The sequence below is a fragment of the Pan paniscus genome, chromosome 8, assembly GCF_029289425.2.
Source record: "Pan paniscus chromosome 8, NHGRI_mPanPan1-v2.0_pri, whole genome shotgun sequence".
In the NCBI taxonomy this organism is placed as follows: Eukaryota; Metazoa; Chordata; class Mammalia; order Primates; family Hominidae; genus Pan; species Pan paniscus.
Genome location: NC_073257.2, coordinates 89,138,151 through 89,158,947, shown reverse-complemented (window position 1 = coordinate 89,158,947; position 20,797 = coordinate 89,138,151). Strand labels below are relative to the sequence as shown.

At 42.5% G+C, this 20,797-nt stretch overlaps 1 protein-coding gene across 43 annotated transcripts in view; it reads left to right on the top strand.

The window, feature by feature from the left end:
• KCNMA1 (potassium calcium-activated channel subfamily M alpha 1) overlaps positions 1 to 20,797 on the top strand; it is a 767,331-nt gene that overhangs the window by 627,664 nt on the left and 118,870 nt on the right. For 9 of the 43 annotated variants that reach the window (XM_034930926.3, XM_034930924.3, XM_034930910.3 and 6 more), the window contains one exon: positions 7,741 to 7,914. The exons of 32 other annotated variants lie outside the window; for them this stretch is intronic. In XM_034930926.3, the coding sequence (XP_034786817.1) occupies positions 7,741 to 7,914 (174 nt within the window). Of the gene's footprint in view, positions 1 to 1,147; positions 1,157 to 7,740; positions 7,915 to 20,797 lie in introns of all 43 variants that reach the window. 2 more of the 43 variants (XM_034930937.3, XM_055093047.2) reach the window with 1 other exon arrangement.

Here is a 20,797-nt window from a genome sequence, read left to right as displayed (position 1 = left end):
AACAGCAGCAGGCTTTAGCTTCATCCTGGAGAGAGGGGCCCATAATTGTTTGAAATAATTTTCTTCTCTTCATTTCCTTTAAAGTTGGTGGAGCTAGTGAGGTATATAATCTCCCATTATGCACTGCACCAATTGCTGCAAAAGGCCTGCCTCTACAAAGCCAAGCCAGTGTAACAAGGGCCTCACTTCCTTCTCTGTACATCCCTGTGCCTCCTCCCCCAACCTCAGCTTCTTCATCTCACAAAGGCCTTTGGCTATGTAACAATCAGAATTGTCTGAATATTGCTCCTACTAATTAAAAGGCCATAGAACAGAGGGCAGGATGCAGATTTGTGTGTGAGGTGAGGGGGTGGTTAGAATAAAATGAATTATTAGAAATAAACCTCCACATGTAGGTCAGGCAAGTGAGGAAATTGGAGAAGATGTTTTAGTTGCAAAGAAATTTTAATTAGAAGAAACTAGGATTATTAATAACACACTGGGGGGACCCCCATGCCTTCGAACAGACATTGCTTTGTTCCCTCTCTAAGTTGGAGAAGACAGCTGACCCACATACTCATCTGCCCAAACGTGTTAGTCCAGGTATTAATAATTCACCCTGGAATGGTAGATCCCGTGCGGGCAGAGCTCATGACAGTCACTGGCCCTTACCCATAGCTTCCTAACCCTCCTTCCCCAACCCAGTCTTCCCCTTTCACTTCCACCCCTAGCTCCTCATTCACTTTCATTCAGTAACCTTCAACATTTCACGTCATCTCATCTGGAGAAATATCAGGTGCGGACATTCCGTTTCTGGAAATCCTGTGATAGTATAGTTTAACGTTTGCATTTCTTTCCATTTCTTCATAGCTCTCTATCAAGGAAAAGAGTCAAATTCAGCTGTCTGGCCGAGGAGCAAGTTCTCAGGGTCTACTATTTACTCATTTTCTTTTTCTATATAACAAACCTTGTCTAATGATTTACATTTCTTCCCCCAGTCTCTAAAAGTTTGCCAAAGTGTGGACTCCTAGTGGACAAGTAATGTCTAGTTTGATGTGTTTGAAGGAATTTTCTTTGACTTCAAATCATTGACATATCTTTGATTTATTTTTTTCTCTTTGCTGCCTTGGAATACGGCCCCTACTCTATTTTAACTGCACACTGGTAGTGATATATTGTGAGTAAAACGGGTTCCCAGCAGCCCGGAGTCCAGTTCCCCCTGTCTTTCTCTAGAAGAGATACTCTTTTAATTTTCTGTACAGTTTTAGTTTCCCTTTTACTTTTGGTATTTATGTTGCATGTAGCAGTGACATCATGCCCCAACTCCTTCATCCCCCAATGCAGTCTACAGAGTAGCCTGGAGCCAGAGAGTCCCCAGGGAGCCTGCTCTCCATCCATCCACCCCAGTCCCCGGGCTCTGGCCAGCTTCGGGCACTGTCTTATTTTTCTATTTGAAAATAAGACCTTGACAACAGTGTGTTTCTCTTGAAGGCCTTGTCTCAGGACTTTTAAGGGACACTGATTAGGCTGAAGTAATTACCACTATAACTCCAGATGCTTCATCAGCTGGGGTAATTGTCATGCTTGCCTTTGATAAATTATACTTGGTCTCCTTTGTTATTGAGGTTGGATTCCTCTCCTAAAGGAAACACATATGCCACATATATATTCCCATGTTGTGATACATACATATATATATATATATACACACACACACACACAATATGTACCATGATGTATCAGAGTATATGTACATTCTTAAATGTAAAAATTCATATTTTTACATATAAGAGTAGAGATATTCCATAGAGTGATGTATTTATTGCACTATATGCTTCTCTGTATGAGAAGTGCTTGCTAGATAATTAATTGGTTACTCAACTTTGGGACTGTAAGTATCTCAATTGTCTTACTGGAGACAAGTATTTGCACAGTGGTAATTATTATCTGCAGTCTATGAAGTTCCCTTGCTTTACAACAAAGTTTTTCTTTTAGTCAGTACTCAGTAGGACACACCCAGTTGCTTTATGAATGTTAGTCAGACATCTTGGAAGATCCCTTTACCTGTTTAAGGCAGAAAAGCTGACTGGAGGAGAACATTCCATTTCAGCAATGAGCAATGTATAGGTCTGAACAAGTCAATGCAAGTGTCTGAACCTTTAACTTACTCAAGGAATAGGATGCCCTTTTACTCAACAAGATGTGGCCATTGAGGAGGAGCTTTTAAGGCCAGCATTGAGCTTTGGGTCTTTATTCATGTTTGTAAGGCTCTACTGAAAAGGAGACCCAATCTGTGGAACAGTTCAGTCCAATGGCTCTGGAATTTGGAGAAGATGTTTCAAATTCAGTCCTCTCATTCCTTTGCAGCAAAAGAGGCAAGTTGATCATCTGATTTTGGTTAGTCATCAGTGTTTGGAGGGTACAGATTGCTCACTTTAAAAACAAAACACAATGATGACCTTCTTCAATTCAATGCACAGTCTTGCCAAAATCGACTCTGTGGCTTTCTTCATCGACAGAACCCTTTAAACATGGCTTGAGGGCATGGCCCACTTTCATACCTGCAGAGCTGCGTACTAAATTGAATGGTCCTTCAGAATTGGAGAGAAAATGTGGTGTCAATCAACCAACAACTGTAGTGCCAAATACTTCTGCCTTCCTCAGCCACAATACAGTCGTTAGGGGCAGAATCAACTAGCTCAGTGTGCTCTGTGCTGCCAACATTAACTAGCTTTTTCTTTCTCCTCTGTTTTTGGAAAACCACCTGGAAGACCTTTCTTCTTACTCCAGAAGGTAATGGGAGGAATTTTGCTAAGTGAAGACATCATTTCTCATTTATAGGACTTGAAAGAATATTCTCTGATTCCCAGTGCCACATCAAAGGCCTCACCTTAAATCCTGGTGGACTTTTTCTTCCGTGGATATTTTTGTTAGTAATGTTAGTTGCTGCAGAGCCCATGAAGAGTAGCTCCATGTTTCTTGCTTGGAAATAATCCCTCCTTCATTTGACTGATTTTAAAAGTGAGGCTGTGACCTGAAAAGTATCTATTGATTGAATGGCAGATGTTTTTTTTCTTCCATCCCAGTCTTCCCTTGAATTTGCTCCATTTGAAATCTAAAACATTTTCCCCAGCAGTTGGAAAACTCCACCTGGGCCCCTCAGTCCAGTACTGCTTTTTCCTGCCTCTTCCAATCCACCCTGGAAATTAAGATTCTGCAATTGGAAATTGGCTGACAATTTGGTTGCTGATGCAGGTGGCAGATGGTGCTGAGGATAGGATGGAATCCAATTCTTCCTTCCATTCCAGGCTTGGCTCAGAAAGGCCAGCCAGCAGAGAACCTGAGTTTGACAGCTGATTATCCATTTGACTCAAGGAAAGAGCAGTAACTGAGCTGCATCTTCACCAGCCACTTTCCAACAGGTTTCTGGTCTCATGATCATGGCCTTTGAGAATAGAGGAAAAGTTGTCCAAGAACACTTCTGAGAAGCCTTTTTGTTTTAAACACTCAAGAGTAAACAAATAGTTTTTATGATGTCCATTAGGGAAATACTTCTATTTTGTCTCTGTAAATAGTACTATGAAGTTATGATGGAAATGTTGGTTGAATATCCACTTCACTGTGGTAAAGAAAAGCACATAAAAGCTTTTTCTCAAATTGTGAAACTGCCAGGACCTAGGTCTTCAGAGGAAGGTGAGACTCAGGGTCAAATTCTTAGCAACCACATAACCTCATAGAATCCATGGCCCTGGTCCAATAACAAGAACCTTATGATGTGAACCAGAGGGTAAACTGAGTCCCTAGAGCCCTGTATTTCTGCTTTCCTAGAGTTAAGTTGGCCTATCGGGGCAGTTAATTGAGCATGAAGTTTCAAGAGCCCTAAGATGGAATGACAGCTTTGGTGTTCACACTTGCCAGAGACACACTCTTGTCTGCTCCCAGTCTCAGGAAGCTGCAGCAGGGCTTTAAAAAGGAGACGCAGTCAGCTGCCACTGAAATAGTCCTCCTGTGCCAGCTGTGGCTGCAGACCCTAGGCTTATCTCCTAGGACCTCTCACCCTTTCACTGCCCCTACCCCTAATCATCTGCTGTGGATCATGAGAAGCCATTGAATTGAAATGACACTGCATATATTTCAATTCTCAGAGACAGCAGGGTCCTCTTTCTATTCCTTTTGGAGAAAGGCTAGTTCCAACTGCCCATGAACTAGCTGCTCTTCCACATTGATCCACTAGATGTCCTCATAGATCTACTTTGTATTACCATTGACATCCTGGGGAAAACCTTGTCTGAGAATTGGGATTTGGGAAGGGAACAATGGGTGACTATGTAAGAAAGAAAATTAGCAAACACCAAAGGAGAGAGGACGCTTTGTGTGGCCAGGGAGTAGATAAGAAACTTACTTCTGTTTTAAATAAATCCTGAAATTTTCAAAGTTGCACTTTGAGACCTAACCTTGGGAATTTAAAGTGGAACTCTTCATATCTAAAATTAACCTTCTAACCTAAATCAGCTCTAGAAAAGGAAACAGTCACTGAGAAATGGAAACAAAACACCAGTGGTTCTGAATATCCATGATTCACTGTAACAAAATTGAAGGGTTAGGAAGCCAGAGAGAGTTGAGAGAGATGAGGGGTGGTAATTTCCAAATTAGGAGGTCCATGACTTAACTTTGATATAATTTAATTTTACAACTTAAGAGTATAATTTTACACAGAGAGTGTTCAATTCTTCTGGAACATCTACCACCAGGGAGACAACTCCTCATCAGCTTTTAGTTAAAGAGTTTGTTCATGATTTGTATAATGGCCCAGAGGAGAGCTCTTCCTGGCCAGTACTCATATCCTTCAAGCCTGATGAATCGCTCCACCAGATGGGAGGTCTTACCTTTTAAGAAAGTGGACCCAGAAGTCTCTAGGTGAAGATACCTGACAGGGAGTCAATGGAAATGGACTATGCCAGCAGTAGCGAAAAAGAGCCACCTTCCCAGTTGGTGGCACCTTGATCTAGACATTCCGATTCATGAAGGTTTGTCAACATGTGGGGCTCAATAGTTTTTAACTGTTTCTGTCTTGTCTTTGAGCCTCTCATTGATCGTTCTTGCTGATTTTGTGTGTGTGTGTGTGTGTGGTGGCACTTGTTTGTCTTTTGAGATTTCTATTTTGCATTCGGTGTGAGTGTAAAAATGATTGGGAAGGAATGACAAGTAATAGCATGTTTTCTTTTTTATGCATATGCTGCTTTGGAATGTGACTGCTTATAATTAACAGTTAATCTTCTTATAGCAAATGGTTTTTTGCTGCTTCGATTACCAGTTTCAGCCTGTTCCTGCATGCTAACAATAAGAAATTTTAGAACAATGCATGGTCGCCAGAACGGCTAACAATAACAGTTGCAAACAGTCCCTGAGAGCCACTGGTTTGTCACTGTGTTTCCTCCTGAACTCATATCAAGGAGGAGGTTTACATCACCCATTCTGATCTGTTTGCCTCTGAACAAATAGTTTCAAAAGTTATTTCATCCCCATCATCCCTCCCCTTATCCTTAAAGACGGTATATTTATAAGAACTTTCTTTCTCCATAAATGTGTCAGATTCTATTATTGTACATAAACCCAAAATGGCAGTATGGAAATGAAAACCAGGGACTGTTGCTAATGAGAAGCATAGCATTCCAGAGTTTGATGGGCTTCTCTTCTGCTACAGCATTTGATTAAAAAAATTGTTTTTCAAAATGATTTATCTACGGTGAAACAAAAAAACCATCCTTGTTTCCCTCTTCTGTGTAAATAACAAATCAATATTTCCAGTAAAAGAAATAAGAAAGAGAAAACAAGGGAATGTCTGCAGATTGTATGCCAGATCCGGATGCATTTAAGATAAATTTATGTTCATGTCTTTAATTGAAGACTTTTTTCCCTTTCTTGACTTCAGCCGTTGCTGTTTGTTTGGGATGTCTGGGCATTCACACCATGCCTTCTAAATTCCTCTGATTCAAATGCTATAGTGGAACTTTTTTATTTTTTATTTTTTTTTGGTAAAAGCTAAAGCTCAAAGGAATGATATACCACCATTGAACAGGGCTGGGGCTGCATGATGATCTGAACAACAGACTAGCTAGGACACTAAAAGAACATGTCACTAAAAATGTGAGCCAAGTTTACAAGAATGGAGTTGCTGCTGAAGAGATCTCTAATTCATCTCCCCCAGTGCCTGTTCTTCACAATCATAACGTTACCTTTGCTTGACAAATATACTGTATGGCAAGTCATAAAGGTCTTAGAACAGGACTTGACCCATTTGAGAGATTTAAACCCCTCTTCCTGGTGACTGTAACATTCAAAGAGGGCAAAACCACAAGCCATATTTTAAAATAAGAGTGCAATCATTCTCTACAAAGAAAAAGAAAGAGTGGGGGAAATGACTTTCAAAATGGAAGGTGTGGGTGCAGGGAATAACACCTCCTCAGTTTAGGTTTACCATTTGGCAGTAATGCTTAGAATAAATGTGAATTCTTCTCCCACCTCGTGAGAGAAGCAGGCCAGTTCATGATAAGTGATAAGCAAACATGTTTGCCTGTTGTAGCATCAAAATGAGGTACAAAAACCTTCTCTTGTACTGAAATATAAATTGGCTTGAAAGGCAAAGGTGAAGGGCATTGGAAACTACGATGCTGACTTCCAACAACTTTTATAGGTTACCACTCAGTTTGGATCCCCAGGCAGTGCAGAACCTACCATACCAGCTTTAGAAGAGCTATCAATGCTGCATGCAAATTGCATTAAGATATTTCACATGGAACCTATTCTTCTATTTCATGTTTTGTCAGTTTTAATCGATTTTGGTGAATATTTTCTGTATAAGGAAAAAAAAATAATATGATTAACCAATAGCCTGATTGCTTCCTGAATTTCTATTTAGTGGGGAGAGAAAGGCAGATGCGATTTTCAGATCCTCTCAGCTTTAAGCAGGAAATACACCCATGAGTAGCTAAATGCATTCCAATAGAGCAACATCTCATATGCTTTTGGTGATTTCTTATTTGTGAACTGCCTTTAATGTCAAATCTGCAGCGTTAGTCTTGAGTAGCTGCATTTCTTATATGGACAGATTTGGATATTTGTTCTGTCAAGAGTAAATTTAAATTCCTGTAGCCATCATATAAACTCACTCTTGGGAAGTTCAGCAAAGGCATCCTCAGATTCTGTATTAACACGTAATCGTTTCACATCTAATTTGATGAAAGCTTGTCCCAGCCTCTGCCTAATGCCCAGAAATGGATGGAAATTAGAAAGCCTATATATTAGATATTTTTGCATCTTGCAAAAACCATTTATTATACCAAATAAGCAACTAATTTCATTGATTGGCAGTGTGTATATTTTGTCCTCCTGTATTAATCATACCAGGGGAAAAGTGTCGGTTACGTTTTTTGCTGTCGATAATTTGCTCTTCTTCCCATTTGAGAACCCGAGTGTATTCAGCCATGCCCTTTTCCTGTGGTCACCGCTTTACCTAGGGGAGAAAAATCATGTGCAACAGCCTTGGGAGACGATAAAGGCAATTTATATTTTCGCTGCTTTTTTGATGTACAACCAAACTGTTACCAACAATCACTCTGCATTTTTTTCTGGGTCAAGACTGTTAAAGTGAACTAAGACCTGTGTTAAATTCCTTCAGCTCCCTTCCAGCTGCCTTGCTGTGTGTGACCTTGCCATTAATTGCCGCTCTTCCTCTCCTCCCATCCAACCACACGGTTATAGCCAAGATGTCCATCTACAAGAGAATGAGACGGGCATGTTGTTTTGATTGCGGACGTTCTGAGCGTGACTGCTCATGCATGTCAGGCCGTGTGCGTGGTAACGTGGACACCCTTGAGAGAGCCTTCCCACTTTCTTCTGTTTCTGTTAATGATTGCTCCACCAGTTTCCGTGCCTGTAAGTTTAACCTCAACACACGTAGTTCCATGTTTGTGCTGTCTGTGGTATCATCCCTGTCTTGTGCTGTGCCCTGTGGTTCTGAGTCAGTCGGGCTGATGTCTTCTTCCCAGTGTGAACTCCTGTGTGCTGACATGTTGCCCCAGCTGCCTGTGTCTCTGTGTACGTGCCTAGGAAGGCCTCCCTTCTGATTTTCTTAACTTGCGCTTCTTGTAATAGCATGCAGGACTGTGATATTACAGTCTGGTGATATCTTTCCTCTCTCTCCTTTAAATAAATATAAATGGAAATTAAAGTGACAGCATATCACCTACTGTATTAATACAGAGATATGCAGAAGTGTACATGTTAATATTTTTGAAATGGCTGTAAATTGAATTGTATCAAAGGGAGGAAGGAAAGGGTGTAGCGAGAACAAGCCAGCTCTAGCATTAAATTGCTTTTAGTGAGCTTAGATAGTTTCTTAGATAGTTTCCAAAATACAACAGAGTTTTGATGCAGATGGATATATATATATATATATATATATTTTTTTTTTTTTTCTTTTTACTGTGTCTCTCTAACCTGTGCCTCATTCCTCCAGTGCCAGATTTTGTCTTTTGTTCTGGAAACGAGTTTTCTATGTCTGTCAGCCTGCACTGGGCTAGTGGATTCCAGAGCTTTTTCTCAGAATGATGACTATTTTGAAGGACTGTTCCATTAATATCTTTTATTTTTCCAATAGTATAGCCCCTGTTTAACTAAGGTATCTTGCAGCAATTGTGATTCCAAATGCCAACAAAAAATTTAAGTCAGAAACCTCTGTGATATCCCTGAGTCCATAGCACAGGCCTCTGATGTCAGTCTTCTTTGTCATCCACATGCTCAGAGATGTTAAAGAACCTGTCAAGGCTATGCAGCTGGTAGCTGGCAAGGCTGAGATGTGCCAATTTCCTGAGACCTCCCTTATCCTTGCTTCACCATGGACTTTGCTGTTTTCCTGATACGGTTCATAAGTGAAGTTCCTGAAAGCTCCAGTTTGAGACCCTGGGACTGTGGGTCTTGGTCCAAGTGCAGAAAAGGCTGTGGTTCCACTGGGGGACTTTACTTGAAGTATAACTATAACTTTGTTTTCATGTTTTGGTAGCATAGAAGGTAGGAGATGGTTCTCGTTTCTGCACTTCCTCCCTTCCTCTTTAAAGCAGTCAACACATATATTGCTAACCTCTTGCTCCCTGTCCTCTCACCTTCCAAGTGCTCAGAGCTGGTTGAGCTACACTTTCCTAGCAGGGGTAGGTGTACACTGACGACAGGAGGAAGAAGATCACTGAGCTCTTAAGCATTTATTCCCATGGAAAATGAACTGGCTTGACTCCCCTGTGCTGGTGTTGAGGCTGGTCCCAGCGGAGTGCGGCTGTGTAGCAGGGATCCATGAGGCCTCTAGGGCTCAGGGAACTGGGACTTCACTGTGTGCCATGCCAGGTGCTTATGTTTGGGCCCAAAGTTCAAGTGCAAAGCATGATTTGTGCATCGAGCCATATTAGAGGCATTTGGAAAACTTTGATCTAGGACCAGAGAGTCATTCTCTCTGATTCACAATTTCCTGCTGCTCCAGAGCAGTGCCAAGGGACAGGATTCTCTTCAAAGTAATACGTAATGGAGGTTGCATTGAGAGGGAGTGTGGACTGCCACATGGGCCTAAAATGTTGGAAAGATTTCTGTTACAATCCTTAGATGCTACCATATGAATCCTTATCACTTTATTTTCCCCTGAAGAGTTATCTGTAGTTTGCATGCCATTACAGAGATAAGCTAGGGCACAGCTGCACAGAGAACTTGTCTGTCTACGATGTGCAGCAAGACACCAAGTTCAAAGATAGGTGCTGGGGAGGAAGAGCAGAGGAGGGCCTGAGGTGGCATGAGTTGGTCACATCTCTTTGACTGATGGTGGTGAAAGTAACCACAAGCCCCCGGGTTACTCTTCTGCCTAATGCACAACTTCTGTTCTCAAATAATCATGAGGCTCTAAAACCTTAGCCTAGACTCAGTGGAGAAAAGAAAGGAGCCACTCTGGCTCTGAGCTAGGGCCCCTTGGTCATGTCTTGGCACTGGCCAACAATACCAATCACAGCACACTCTGTGTCCCCCATGTAGACCCCATGGTGCCCAGTGTGTGTAATTTCCATTATATCCAAGAGAAATCTTAATTAGAGGGATTTCTCAGCTGTGCAATTTAATCCAACCATTGATGGAGACCAGGGAGAAGAAAACCTTGGGGTGGGATTGTCCCATTCTCTAAGAAACATTCTGTGAGTGGCATGTTGTCCCTCCCATGCCTCCAAAATCAGCCCCCACCAGGGAACACGTGGAGCTTTGGGCTGCGTGTTGAAGCCTTAACTGGTATTGACAGCTCAGGGGGCGATTTGCCTTCTCCGTTTCATCAGTCATCCTGCCGTCATCACTCCATCAAACAAAAGCAGATTTCATCCATCCCTGTGTGAGACCACTCACCTTTGACCATTAATAATAAGTTAGAAAAATCCATTCCAATTTGAGCCCCTTTTTGGGCCTGCATAAGCCCTTCTTCTCCAATTATAAAAATGTCTGTCTCTATGTGAAATTCCACTGGCAGTGCTCCAATAGCAATCCCCAGGCATCCCTCGCTGGTGGTGGAGTTGGGTGGTGCCCATTTGACAGAGCAAGTTGACTCAAGAGCAGTGGTGAGAGTGGGCTTTTCATTAAATATGAACAGATGTGAAATGTAGAGGGTTTGACAATTAGAAATGGCAGGAGAAGGGCCCTTGAATCAAAGTGAGGTCAGATGGGCGGATCAGATTACTTCTCTTACATTCTTTAGTTGTTCTGAAAATCATTTTGAATTAGTGTCAGCAGAGCCATGATGAGTTTTGCCCTTTGTCTTTTATGCTAGGGCTGTATTGTTTCCCAAGACACTCATTAAAGGTCATTATACTATTATGGAGCTTGCTTTGGTCGCAGTTTCCCAGTTGAGCCAGTGTGCTTTGGAGACTGCCTAATTCATTTCTCTCTTTCCTTTCGTTTCCCTCTTTACTCTATTTTTTTTCTTATAAGGGGAAAAATTTCCGTTTTCAAGGGATGTTAAATTGAAACACAAAGTCCCATTATGTGTTTTGTGAAGTGGGAAGAGAAGTAGCTGGTTCCCAGAGGAATGGTAATATATTAAAAGTGCTCACACAGTTCTGAAAACCTGCCTTCTAACAACAGGGGCTGCCTGCTCGGTGCACCCCTCTATGGAGGTGTGGCCCATTACTGTGGAGCGGTTGAGTCATGTGCTATTACGATAGTTGTCTTCTGTTGAACTCAGGAGGAGATGGAAGGCCAGACTGTGTTGACCAAAAGAACTTCAGAGGGGAAGGACTAGTTTAGGAAAGACAAAAATCAAAATAAAAGGTGTCAGAAAAGTAAGGCAAATTGTGACCGATAAGGATTCATCACAAAAGGATTTTATTTCTGGCAAGACTGAAATGTTCAATATGGTAGGCTAGAATCAGTGCATAGAGTGTCATTTTATGATCATCTTGGTTTTGTTTCCACTTCAGATGGTCCTGGGCAAGAGTCCCAGCTCTCTCAAAAGACATCAGGATGGTATGGGCCTCGTCTTTTTCACAAGTAGCTGTGTTCTAGTACTATTAAATGTAAAAAATGAATGTCTAGCAACATACACACGCACATAAATATAGAAGTAGATTCCAATCAGTACGATTTCTTCCCACTATAATTTTGTAAAATGGACCTTTCTCTCTCTTTAGAAGTTTATTCTTGTTATTTCAGTCTTGCCTGCTATCTGATTGCTAAATGTAATAGAAAGGGACAATTAAAATTATGATGCAGTGGCAACATAGGGCCATACTGATTCAGACCTGCTGAGACCTGCCTGACATGATTCTGGTCACAAAGCATCAGTAACTCTGGCACAAACAAATTAATCCTGTGGTAGAAGAGAAGCAGACCTTTAGATTTGCACTTGGAACCAGCTTTAGCTAAAGTACATGTGTGATTGCTCACACCAACCTTTCAATTTACTAATTGTTTAAACCTGCACAATTACATGCAGCATTTTGCAAACTACTGTAGCTAATTTTAAATTACACATGACTTTTATTTCGGGTATAAATATAATACAAGAAGGCATTCAACTCCGATGGTTAAGCTGAGAGAAGTCCAATATGATTAGGTTGAAGGGAGACGTACCAAAATCAGTTTAGTGTAATCTCGAGTCTTGTCAGATAATAAACAAAAATCAGCTTATCCTGAGTAGCCTTTGGTTTGTGCAGACAGAGAATTAACATTGTCAATAGAACTAAAGTCACTTAAGTGAACTAATGGCATTTTGAAGTACATAAAATCAGATACAAGGGCAGGGGGTGGAAACAGCTCTAGGAAAATGTCTATAATAGGACACACCCTATCCTGACAGTCTCCAACGCCTGTTAAAGGAGAGTTAATTTAATAAGCTACATTTAAAAATCAACAGCCTATAATTATCTCATTCCTTTTATGTGCAGTTTTAGGTGACTTCCTCAAATTCCCCAATCCTAAATTCTATTTGCTTATTTTACTTCTGGGCCCTAAAATCAATTACTCCCCTCTTTCCACCACCACTACCAGTGAGAAAAAGACAGAAAAAGGAGAGCCAAGGATAATAAGCATGAATCAATGTGATCATAGTTTTTCATGTATTAGTTTTAAAGCCTGTTCGTCTGAGTCTCCATTTTCTCCCATCTTCCCATGCTTGCCATGCTGATGTGAGTGCGCGCTCTCTCTCTGTGTGTGTCAATATCCATCACACGTGCACACCAAACACTACCAGAGCCTTTGGGTTCTCCCCTGGCTCTTTAGTTACCCTGGCCCATGCGTCTTGATTTGACCCTTTGTACTTCATTGCAGGAAGTAAAAACAGAGTGGCAGATCGGCCTAGGCAGCCATTGGGTCATCCCCTGTGACTAAGACCTAGTGATGGGCCTGGAAGGGGCTTCTTAAGACACTCTTATTGGTAGCAGGTGAGGCTACAGAAGCCACTGCCTCTTGCTTGATTTTGTGATAGCCACGCTGAGCCATAGGTTGACTGGAAATATGCCTTACTGTGGGCCTTAGCTCACTCTGTGCAGTGGGCAGCTTCTTAAATCAGCATTGTAAGGCAGAAATCATGCTTGGGCAAAATTGCCTTTGAGAAGGGTCCTTTACATCGCTCATCTGTCAAGAGCTCCCAACACACTGGGTTCTTCTCCAGAATAAATAGCTGGTTGTTTCAGTTGAGTGTCAGGTAAAGTCACTGGCTTGTATTTGGGGACCTTGTTGTGCTTTCACCACCTTCCAAAAAAAGAGTATGGTTGAATTCCTGAAGATGAATACACTATGAAGATGTACTGCAGGTAGATGAAAGGAGACGGGAACAGTAGGCAAAAGGCAGCCATCTTCTCAAAAGAAATTCTTTGAAACAGGATTGGGAAACAAGAAGGAGAAAGGTCAGAATGAGGGAAGCTGACAGGGTCCTTTGTGTATACCCCATCATGGGACACCTCTCTTCCCAGGGACACCATGCTGTAATAAATGACTCGGCTCTTTAAGGACAAACTAGAAAAGACATTGGCATGCCTCAGGTAAGCCCAGAAGAGGCCCTTATGCAAGGTGACATAGAAATTATGTTTGCTTTTTTATTTCAGGACAGTGGCCGGTTCTCAGGATACTCATCCTGACAGCTTCTACCACCAGGCAGTGAATGCTTCCTCTTACCTCCATGGTGGAGGGCAGATGTGGCCAGTTAGCTCCTCATCTTCCATCCTCCTCCACTATCTCAGGCGACAGATGCCAGGGCCAGCCCGCCTTCCACTTGAGCTTTCTTGTCAAGGCTCTGCCTTGAGCCCAAATCCTGACCTTTACTTTATGAAATAAAGTACTGATGAACAAGCAGAGGTTTGAATTAGAGCAGGCTTGGAGCAAATGTCAAGTCCGTCTCTGCCTCTTTCCTCCACCTGCCCCAGGAGCCTCGATTAGACCCAGTGTGGAGTTTGCAGCGCCTTAGGCTTTATGGGTCTGGGGAGACATAACTTATTAACAAAGAGTTATTAAATTTTTATAAATTTTACAACACAATGTAAATGCCTCCTATGAATCTACATTGTATTCATTATCATTTAAAACGTTAATTAAGTCGAAGTTGCATTTAATTTCTCTCTAAATGGGCCTCTGGGAAGACGCTTTTAGAAACATCTGTGGGAGTGTGCGGCTCACGGAGCTGGGGAATCCCCCAGCCCGCATTCAGGATCACCCCCTGAGTTGATTGCTATCACGTGTCTGTGGCTAATTTGTTGTGATGTGATTGGGCATTGTCTCAAATTAGTATCAGACCAATAATGGTGTGAAGTCACTCGAGAGAGGCTTGTGGGGCAGTGGCACAGGCTTCACTGCATCCTGCCTTCCTTCCCCATCCAGACAGAAACGGACAGTGGGTCTGCAGCACCTGTGGTTTCCATCATGCCTTGGGATTCTTCTTCTCATATGGTGCCCATCATTTCAGTTGGATACTTCCTTCATCGGAGATGGATGCTTGTCATCTGGCCCAGCACATTTAGGACATTTGCCAGCATGCTCTTCAGAATGATCTTAACATTTGGGATCTTTGACTCCCAGTGAAGCCTAGAAGCTGCAAGCACAGAGCAGCCAAAAATGGAAACCAGAATGGAGTGGACCTAGTAATCATAAGCAGGTCATGCTCATTGGTGAGGAGAGACAGAGGGAGGCATACTACCAACATCTGCTGAAAAATTATGTTTCTCTTTTGAGGCTAGCATCATGTTTTAGTCTTATCTGAGCATGGGGTCACTCCCCAAAGAGATCTATATTCTATGTATACTGCATCACCAAGGGAGTGAGACTTGTTGACACAGCAGTACTAAGAAATGGCTGGTTGGTTAACTTGGATTCATGTTACAACTAGAATTAGTGTAGTCTCTACTCTTACTGTGTGCAAGCAACTCTGAGTACACAGGGAGGATGTGTGTATGTGTTGTTGTTGTTGTTAAATTTAACACTTATATAGCATTTGCTGCATTACAGGCACTACTCCCCCTATTACCGCAAATATTAATTAATTTAACCCTTATTATATGGTAACTGTTGTTTGCAGTTGAGGCAACTATAACCTGAGACATCTGCAATGTGCCCCATTTACAGATAAGGCAACTAAGGCACAAGGGTCTCATAGCCAGTGAGTCTGGCCAAGGGTCTCATAGCCTCATGTCACAGTCTCATGACTTGCCAAGGGTCTCATAGCCAGTGACTGGTGGAGCTGGGATTTCAACACAGGCCGTGTGGCTCCACAGAGTGTGGAGTCGGTTGAGTTGCTCAGTTACTCTTGCAGTTGAATATGATGGATAAGTCACTTAATCTCCAAGGAGGAGAAAAAAGTGAGGATTCTGGTAATGAAACCTCGAGATAATGTAGAGAGTCCTGGGGGGGCCTCCTGCACAGCAGCTGGCCACCCAATTTGGCTAGAGTTTAAGACGTACTTAGCATGCAGGGAGTTGACCCCCCTGAAGGGTAAAATGGGGCCCCATTCCTGGCAGGGGCCAGGTCAAGGGTTTTGTTCTTAGTCTGTAATATGATAGAAAGTCTTTAGACAATGCGACACTATCATATTGGTGTTTGATCAGGGAAGTGACCTAACAGAGGCTTTGTTTTGGGAGGGCTGCTGTGGCTGCAGGGGAGGAAGGGACTGACTAGGGGGGAGCTGGAAGCCCTCCTCTCGGGGAGGAGACAAACAGAGGGGACCCTGTTGTGGGAGGGCCAGGGCCCAGCTGTTCTGAGAAGCCTTCAGAAGGAAGACTTGATCTATAGTCTACAGGACCCTGCAGGTGAAGCACATTACCCAGATGCAAATCCAAGAAGTTACAGTCTTTAAAAGACAGTTTAATTAGTGGCTCTGGAGCAGCTGAATTCCATGAGCCTAATTCTCCCCAGCTGACCTGGCAGCCATTGTGATTCCTAGCTGGGTTTGCTAGAGTTTCCTTCTTATTAGAGGAAGATTTCCTGACCTCTGACCCAAGACTAGGAGACCCACTCGGCTGCATCCACTACCACTGGCCTTGGGGATCTACTGCTTCTGTTTCCTTTTCCTTACCATTATTTCTTCCTTATTCCTCACCATCTTCCCCAGTTCAAATATATCTTACATCTTGAGTGTGTTGAAGGTGACAGGCAGGCAGCTCTCACCTGCTGGTGTGAAGTATTGGCTCAGGCTGAGCAGCAGACACAAAGCAAGTGGGAGCCACCAGTGGGGACAGCTGGCCAGCGCTGAGGCTCTTGCTTCCAGCTGCAGGTGGTAGCTTCAGTTAGAGCTCATGGGAATTATTCTTTAAATCCCTGTATATGGCAAGGAGACTTTTCTCCTCCTTTCTCAGGAAGTCAGCATGTCTCCTTACATCGATGGGGGAAAAAAATAATAAAGTGCTTCACATCCCATTCACTGAAAATCCACTGTAGTTTTCAACCACTTAACCTTCTCGAGTGGAAATACAAAACACATTTCCTGTGAAGTACTGCCACACAGAGTCCTAAAGAAGTCATGTGGCATTTCTAAGTATCATGCACAATTTTCTTTTCGGTTTTACTGCTTTGTGCATAATACCTTTGTCTGTGTCCTTACTTATGTCAGCATCCGTGATTGTGGCATTTGTGTACACCATTGACCTCAGGGGGTCATTAAAACTGCATGGAAAAGCACTTGAGTCCTGGGTTCCCTCATGGTGGTAGGCTGTGCATGCTGAGAATGCCAACTTCTGGAAGTGCAATGTGGCAAAATGCACCAAGCCAACCAGCTGTGTGTTGTCCTTCTCTCTCTGGGGCTTTCTCCCAAACCAGCTTGTTGAATTACCTGGATAGTCAGGGGACCCTCCATCGCCACATCTGCTTACAGGGGTTCTGCTTCCCCAGCTGACCTTTTTCCCAAAGGGAATCTAAATGGACAGAGCTAAATCCAGCATTGTCAGACCCTTGCATTTGAAATCTCAGAGGGAATTGCAAAGGCCTTTCTGTAAATAGCTAGATAGTGCCTGCTTTGGAGGGAGATTGCTACACATGCCCATAGATTTTTATTCTGAGGAGACATTCTTTTGATGTCCAGCTCAGATGAGCAGGACTAACAAAAGTGGCCTTTCTTCTCAGACCATCTCATTTGGTCATCCTCAGAGGGAGCTAATCTCTCATATTCAAGGGAAACAGCAAGAAAAAACTCCCCCAGCCTTTTCTAGTAAATCTGAAAGTTTTCATTCTAGCCCCTTCAATACAGCAAGATGAGTCCCACCAAATGTTCCTAGAGCTGCAGAGAAAACCCTATGCAAATAGAAAATGGAATCTTTTGAGGCAGATCTGCATTAGGGATGATCGACTGCACTGAGAGACTTATAAATGAAGTGAGAAAGACTCCAGCCCTAGAGCTGGCACTGCACCAGCTGTATCGACAGTGCATAGATGGGCATCTGCACACCATAGAGCATGGGCTATCTTCTGGGAAGGGAGCTGACTGCTTGCATTAAAATGATCTTCATTTTGGCCAATGTCAACTTTCTGGGCTGGAGCCTGTTGGATCACACTCAGTCAGGAAAGGACCCAGGGGCTGCCTTCCCTCCCTCCAAGGTCAAAAATGTAGCATGCTGACATCCTTGGCTGGGCTTCCTATATTGGCAAGAATACTTGAATAGGAAATGGCCTGAAGGATTCCAGTTCAGTAAATATTTCATGAGTAAAAGAATGAATAAATGAAGGGCTTCCCAACCCTTAAAGGAATTGGTGATGTGCTAGAAGCCAGATCGCCCTAGATCCATGAAGCTTCCCAAAACTTTCTAAGCAGCAACTTACTATATAGTACATATATGTAAACATAAAAAACTGGGATGTACAAGAAGAGTAAGAGGGAAAAATGTAGTAAGAAAGAACAAGGGCATGACTGAAGGAACTAGAAAATGATCAAATGGTAGGTGCAATTGATATTCTTTGTGAAGGATAAATTATGGGAAAGAAGATCTGGAAACAAAGTACCAGAAGAAACCACATAGGCAAAAATCCACCAATGCTTCCAATGAGGAGTGGCAGGGTTACTACCATATATAGAGCATTTGCTCTGGAAAATCAAGGACTTGTGACATTCACATTCAGTTTTATTAATTTCAGCAAACCTGATTATTTTGGTGTGAGTCAGGGCAGCATAAAACCAATGCATTGGGCAGGGCTCATGTGAGGAAAGGGGTCTGTTGTAGCTAGAGAGGTGTCAGCATCTGCAGGTGGGCACATCAACCTGCCCAAATGTAGAGCAACATTCGAGGCCTTTTATGGCGGTCAGGGTAATTTGACTCTGACTCGAGGTAGGCAGCTTGAATGCAACAGCAGCACCCAAATGATTCCTCCCACGTGGAGGTATCCAAAAGCTGAATGTCTCATAGCTATTACCTATTAGGAGCCATTATTCTGTTTGTTCTGCTCAAGCCAAGGAAGAGTTTTCCTGATTGTTCTCAAAGCTCTCTCAGGCTGCACCAAGCATTCCCTTACCTTTGAATGGTTCTGAAATGCTCTCTGCATTTTGTCAAGGCTGATCTGGCCATTTCTTCAGTGCAGATGAGTAAATTTCCACATATGGCCTGTAACGTATCCAACTGAGAGAACATATCCAGCAGGGATGCTTCAAAACCAAAGCCCTAAACAGATGTTACTGAGAAGGGATGCACAATGACCTGCAGAGAAGAGAGATGCTAGGTGAAAATAAAAGCTGCAACTATGCTAGGAATGAAGACAGGGAGGAAGGGGCTCAGGTCATGTCACAGGGTCCGGAAGTTAGGGCATGAATGTGAAATTTGCAAGGGGCTGGTTGCTGGAAACACTGCTCCTTCACAAACATCTTCTATTAAGATGAAGATGGGAAACAGGCAGACATCTCCTGTCTTTCCTCCTCTCTATGTTAGGGGATTCTGATGCCATTCCCCTCACTGTGCAGTGAACCGAGAGATCTTGTTGGCAATTACAGCCTGAAATTCTAGGAAACGTCAGAGCAGGCAGATACAAGGGTGAGATCTGTGAATTTTCTGGAAACTTTGGAAGTAAGTCCTGGTGAAGTCATGCTTTGACATGTTCACCAAGTAGAGGCTCATGGCTATAATAAGAGTAATGTCTTATGTGTGTTTGAGTCTTTGTGCTTCTCAAGGCACCAACATCATCTCATTTCATCTAGGCATCCCCAGCATAGACATCATGTCCTACTACCATGTGACTTTGAGTAAGTTCCAGAACTTCACTATTTTTTAGCTTCCTCATCTATAAACTGGAGATAATAAGGACCTATCTCACAGAGTGGTTGCACGAATTCAGTGAGTGAATATATATAAAGATTGCCTGGCATATGTTGAATTATTATTATTATCATCCTTCATTAACATATGAAATTAACAAAGAAACAGAGATGAACTTGACCAAGATCACATAGCAGATGAGTGGACTGCTAGATCAGAAGCTTGCCATCTCCCATAGTATTGATGGAAATAATAATGATAAGCCACTTTAACCATAACTAGTGCTTTTTTTTTTTTCAAATGACTGACTGTCATCAAGCTAGCCTTATAAGAGGTCATATCAGCTACAGGCAGAGAAGCCCACAGATAGTGGCTGCGAGTTGAACAGCTTAGTATAACAGACTATAAAAGTTAAATGGAGTCAATTTGTTTAATTTCTAGGTCATGGAATAATTGTCCCAACAGAAATAAGCCAACAAAAATACCAAGAGACAGCTATATCTCCCCAGAACATTGATTTCCATCTTGACTATCCAGTAGGCCTTGCAAAATTTGTGTGTAAAATAAGGAAATTGGAAGGTCATATTTCTAAGTTTCCTTTAAACTCTGAGACTCTGATTATCTTCCTTCTTCTGATTGAGAAAGTCTAAAAGTCCTTTTTGCTTCAACCCTTACTGTTATAAATCCTTCTAAAATGCTGATGTCTATTACCCAACATCGTGGTAGGTCCTGTGAGGAACAATTATGTGTGTAGAAACCTCGTAGTATATCAGTGTTAGTCTTCTGTCTGTGAGTTCGCAGCTTCTAGGGCAGGAACTGGGTGCACAGGGACACACCGAAAGAGCCCAGAAGATTCTTACAGGTTTCTACTTTATTGTCAGCTTGTTTTCTTCCAAGGTGTCTTTTATTGTCCTCAAGGAAAGCACAGAAAAAGGCCCTCTCCCTAACCCGGGGTCCTGGTATTATCTATGCTCCAGTGATTTGGGGGTTATTAGTAATCAGAACGTTGTCAGCTACTGAAGCTATCCCAGACCAGTTCATATGCAGTGTCTCTACAAATGGCCCTGCCCTCCCACAATGAATGCTAACTGTTGACCTCCCCAAAGAGCCTCCTCATCATATTTGTTACACCTTGTTTTGTTATTGCCAGGTCTCCAGGAATGAAATCGTGTAGCAGGAAGCATATAGGGCCAAACGGGGACACCATCTCCAGGCAAAAGAGGCTTCCTAGTTGGAATAGTACAGATTTGATGGATGAAAATAAATGTGTGTCTTAGATTTTAGCCCAGCTGTTAGAATCCTTAGGTCCTGGGATCATTAGAAAACTGTGACTTCAGGTCTCATCATTCCTCATTCCCCTGAAACCCCTTCTTTATGGCTTGTCCATCCCTAAAATAGGTCTGGAGATCGTCAGCAAATTCAATGTGTTTTTGGGAGAGGGAGGGAAAGTTGGAACACAAAAAGAGGAGAACAGATGGGGAAAGAAGACATTCCTGTCTTTTCAAATTCCATCAAAATTTCTTTTTTTGATGATGGTCTTGATCTCAACTCATCTTTTTCTGTTGTTATTGTTGTTTTTTGAGATGGGA